At 44.9% G+C, this 5000-nt stretch overlaps 1 protein-coding gene across 1 annotated transcript in view; it reads left to right on the forward strand.

Annotated features, from left to right (window-relative positions):
- b3gntl1 (UDP-GlcNAc:betaGal beta-1,3-N-acetylglucosaminyltransferase-like 1) overlaps positions 1-5000 on the forward strand; it is a 65178-nt gene that overhangs the window by 9641 nt on the left and 50537 nt on the right. Inside the window, exon 5 of the mRNA XM_063204652.1 lies at positions 3319-3383. Coding sequence (XP_063060722.1) covers positions 3319-3383 — 65 coding nt within the window. The remainder of the gene's footprint in view (positions 1-3318; positions 3384-5000) is intronic.

The raw sequence follows: 5000 nt of genomic DNA on the forward strand, positions 1-5000 counted from the left end.
AGCCGTTTTTACAAGTCCATTCTTAAAAAATGAGACAGAGCACCACCCCAGTTTTTGGATATGTTAAAAACAGACATCGAGTCTTTCTAAAACTGTAAATGTCATAGTGGTGAGTTCTGTCATTTCTTTTGTATAACATGGCGAAGATGCCACTAATATCAATTTTTCATAGGAGCTATGAAAGTCACCCAACAGTGGGTTTTTGAAAAATCATTGTGACCAAATGAGGCAGAATACCATCACAGTTTTTGGATATGTTAAGAACAGACATCTAATCTTTCCAAAACTGTTGATAATATGGTGGTGAGTCGTGACATTTTTTTTTAATGACATGGCAAAGATGGCACCAAGTTTCAGTTTTTCCATTTTAAAGACTTCATATCTTCTAAACTGTTCATCGCAGAAGATCAGTCTTTCAGCACAACATGCACAGAATGGTTGGGAACATACATTGTCCATATCAAACCGCTGTCTTTAAAACTGCGCTTACCACAGTCCTTCAAAGATGCCCACAAATTCAAAGGTGAAAATTTTCCAAGCAACTTTAAGCCCCCAGAAAACGGTGGAAAATGACAAGAGGATGTGTGAAAATCCACAATTCACAAGTACATGTTCCAAATGTTACCCTTTGAAATTTGTAAGGACCTACTTAAAGCAGTTTTTTGGATACGGCAATCTGAAAGTGGGCTCTCTGAGAAGTCTGTTCCAAATGAGTCAGGGGGGTACCTGACAAAAACATTTTTAATGACAAAACTATGAGGAGTCGAGAGCTATAATTTTGCACTTTTCCTATTGGGACGTTTGTGAACCTCCTTGATTTTTTTCTGCCAAATCTGAGATGGTCGTGCGGGATGATTCGGAGATTTGGCGTGGAATGACCCTTATGTGTATGTGCGTGTGTTTGCGAGTTTGTAGAGCAAATAGCTGGCATAACTCTGCCACTTAACAATCTTGGCACTCTGAGATCTGAAAATCGTAAAGATGATTAAATCAGATATGTTATATTTAGGGGAATTTCCAGACAAAATCCTAAAAGTTTATTTTTGTCATCCGGTACCAAACCTGTAACACTTTAATCAAGCATAATCGCATTACGTGGAGTTGATATTTCTGAAATACCCAGAAATGTATTCTTATATGAAACTCTGATTTATCCTGGAACTAATATTTGAAATGTTCTATAGTATAAGCATCTACAGTATAAAATCTTTATTTTTACAGGGGACCTAGTCAAGGTACACTTGCATAGTAGGTGCTTGTTGTCATGGTGTCAACCTTAGCTTAAAGCTGTCTCTCTTTCTGTCTATGTCTCTGTCTCTGTCTCTGTCACTCTCTTTCTCTCTGTCTCTGTCTCTGCCTCGGTCTCTCTCTCTCTCTCTCTCTCTCTCTCTCTCTCTCTCTCTCTCTCTCTCTCTCTCTCTCTCTCTCTCTCTCTCTCTCTCTCTCTCTCTCTGCCTCTGTCTCTCTCTCTCTCTCCATTTCTTTTCCCACTAAAGCCATTTTAATGAAAGTCTCACGCCAATGAAACATAACCTTATAGCTAACACTTTGAGTAATGAAAAGAAAACTTTATCTGTGTGTGTGTGCATGCGTGCGCGTGTGTGCGCGTGTTCGTGTGTGTCTGTATTTTATACACACACGTGCGTATGTGGGTTCACAGAAAGGTTATGCAGATAGGCGTGTGTGTGTGTGTGTGTGCACTTGCACTTCTGTGTGTGTGTGTGTGTGTGAGTGGATTTGTGTTTGAGAGTGTTTAGGGGTGAGTGTGGAGGTTATATAGATACTGTGGGCGTAAGGTTAGGTCATGATGACGGTGTGTGTGTGTGTGTGTGTGTGTGTGTGCGTATATGTGTGTATGTGTGTGTAAACTGTGTGTAAGGCATGTGTGTGCGCTTGTGCTTGCGCTTTTGCGTGCTTGTGTGTGTGTGTGTGTGTGTGTGTGTGTGTGTGTGTGTGTGTGTGTGTGTGTGTGTGTGTGTGTGTGTAAGGTTGCGGTCAGGGCTGAGAAATGTCTGATGTCTGGTGATTTGTTGACCTTTGCGTTGCCATGGCTACTGCCTCTGAGTCCACTCCAAGCTCAGCTCTAATTGGATATCTGATCGTTACAGAGAAACAGAACGCAACACACACACACACACACACACACACACACACACACACACACACACACACACACACACACACACACACACACACACACACACACACACACACACACACACACACACACACACACACACACACACACACACACGCAAATGCACACAGTCCTCTTTTACTGAAGTCTAACACACACGCACACGCACATACACACACACTCACACACACACCAATACATACACATACCGCTACGCATTCATACCTCTTTAGCTGAAGTTTAACAGACTCGCAGACAGACAGACAGGCATGGCTCAGATTCAAGCAGGTTTGGGGTTTTCTGATGTACTTACTTGTTGCAGACAACGCACACGCACACACATGTGTACGCACACACACACAAACTCTAAGGGGACACTTGTCCCGGGCCAAAGGAGAATGTATTTGTATTTGTATTGTATTGTATTTATTGGGTGAGGGGGCACTTGGAGATGATTTTGTCCTGAGTCCGGCAAAAAGCTGTCAACGGCCTTCTTCTGCTAGACCTACAAAGGGGTCAGTTAGTTGTCATGGGCTCAGGGATAAGGGGGGCCCAAAAGTGGGTTCTCATTACATTTTATGTATTGGGTGAGGGGGCACTTTCAGGTGGTTTTGGCCTGGGCCCGGCCAAAGCTGTCAATGGCAGGGGGGATCGGTTACTGGGATCTGTCATCGCTCCGGTCTCTTGCTAGGCCTACAAAATAAAGCGAAAGCGTGAAAGCCCCTTCAGAAACTACAACTCCCATTGTCATTGTGACACAGCACTCCACAGCACACAAGTGGACACTGTACACAACGACATTGCATTTATGCCTCACCTGTGCAAGGGGGCAGCCCTCAATGGTGCCCCAAGGTAGCAGCGCGGCGGGACGGTACCATGCTCAGGGTACCTCAGTCATGGAGAAGAATTGGGGAGAGCACTGGTTAATTACTCCCACCAACCTGGCGGGTCGGGAGTCAAACCGACAACCTTTGGGCTGCAAGTCTGACACCGTAACCTCTTACCCATGACTGCCCAAAATAGGTCCGTTGTCATGGGCCCAAGTGGAAGAAGGGCCCAAAATTACATTGTATGAATAGAATGTATTGAGTGAGGGAGCACTTTCAGGTGATTTTGTCCTGGTGGGGGGCGAGGTTGTCATCTCTGATAGCTCTTGTCTTCTTGTCTTCTTTTTTCTGCAGTGGGCTTTGCCAAGAACCAGGCTGTGGCCCAGAGCACCGGGCGCTACCTCTGCTTTCAGGACGCGGTGAGTCTGTGTGTGTGTGTGTGTGAGTGTGAGTGTGAGTGTGTGTGTGTGTGTGTGTGTGTGTGTGTGTGTGTGTGTGTGGAGTGGGGGTGAGGGAAGGGAGTATTAAGAAGAGATAAGAGAAAACAGAAGATAACTTTACTGTGTCTGTGTACAGTATGTGTGTTCTTGAAATCCAATGTATACTGTTTCCCATTGCTGTATGTATGTGTGTCTGTCTGTCTGCCTCACTGTCTGCCTGTCTGTCTACCTGTATGCCTGTCTGTCTTCCCTAGCTGCCAGTCTGCCTGTCTGTCTACCTGTCTATCTATCTGTCGGCTTGTCTGCCTTTCTGTCTGCCTTTCTGTGTGTCTGTCTGCCAGTCTGTCTGTCTGTCTGTCTGTCTGTCTGTCTGTCTGTCTGTCTGTCTGTCTGTGTACATTTGCCTGCCTGTCTGTCTGTCTGCCAGTCTGTCTGTCTGTGTACATTTGCCTGCCTTTCTGTCTGTCTGCCAGTCTGTCTGTCTGTCTGTCTGTCTGTCTGTATTTGTCTGCCTGTCTGTCTGTTTGTCTGTCTGTCTATCTCTATGTATTTGCCTGTCTGTCTGTCTGTCTGTGTGTATTTGTCTGCCTGTCTGTCTGTCTGTTGCTGTCTGTCTGTCTGTCTGTCTATCTCTATGTATTTGCCTGTCTGTCTGTCTGTTGTTCCCATGTCTGTCTTCCTCATTGTCTTTCTCAGCAGCATTCTGATATTTCTTGTGAAATGTGTGCTGTAGTCCCTTGTAATCTGTCTCTCATTTCACTTTATCGTTCTTCCCTCCTTTTCTCCTGAAGTGTCTTACTGTCCCTTACATACTCACACATACTTTTACCTCTGAGTCCCTTTCCCCATCAGCCCACCTAAAACACACATACATACGTGTTTCCCCTACTTATCATTGTTTCCATTTATCACTGTGTGTGTGTGTGTGTGTGTTTGTGTTAGGATTGTGTAAAGGTGTCAAGAGGTGAAGAAAAGTCAACAGGCCCCGTCTAAACACACGCACACGCGCACACACACACACACACACACAGACACACTCGCACACACACACACACACACACACACACAGACACACTCGCGCGCGCACACACACACACACACACACACAGACACACTCGCACACACACACACACACACACACACACTCTCGCGCACACACACACACACACACACAGACACAATCGCGCACACACACTCGCGCGTACACACACTCGNGCGTACACACACTCACACACACACACTCACACTCTCACTCACTCACTCACTCACTCACTCACTCACTCACGCACGCACGCACGCACGCACGCACGCACGCACGCACACACCAGTGTTAATTTTGTCAACCATGACTATGACTAAAATATTTCGTCAATGCCCTTTTTTGATTTTCGTCATTTAGACTAAGACTAAGACTAAATTGGGAAGGCAATGACTAAAATATGACTAAGACTAAAATTGATTTTCGTCATTGTGACTAGGACTAAGACTAAATAAAAAAAAGCTGACAAAATTAACGCTGGTGTTAAATAAAATAGAGAAAAAGAGAAGCAGTGTGTGAAGAAGTTTCATTCTGCACAGTGTGGTATATATTAAAAA

This window comes from Engraulis encrasicolus, chromosome 1, assembly GCF_034702125.1.
Source record: "Engraulis encrasicolus isolate BLACKSEA-1 chromosome 1, IST_EnEncr_1.0, whole genome shotgun sequence".
Classification (NCBI taxonomy): domain Eukaryota; kingdom Metazoa; phylum Chordata; class Actinopteri; order Clupeiformes; family Engraulidae; genus Engraulis; species Engraulis encrasicolus.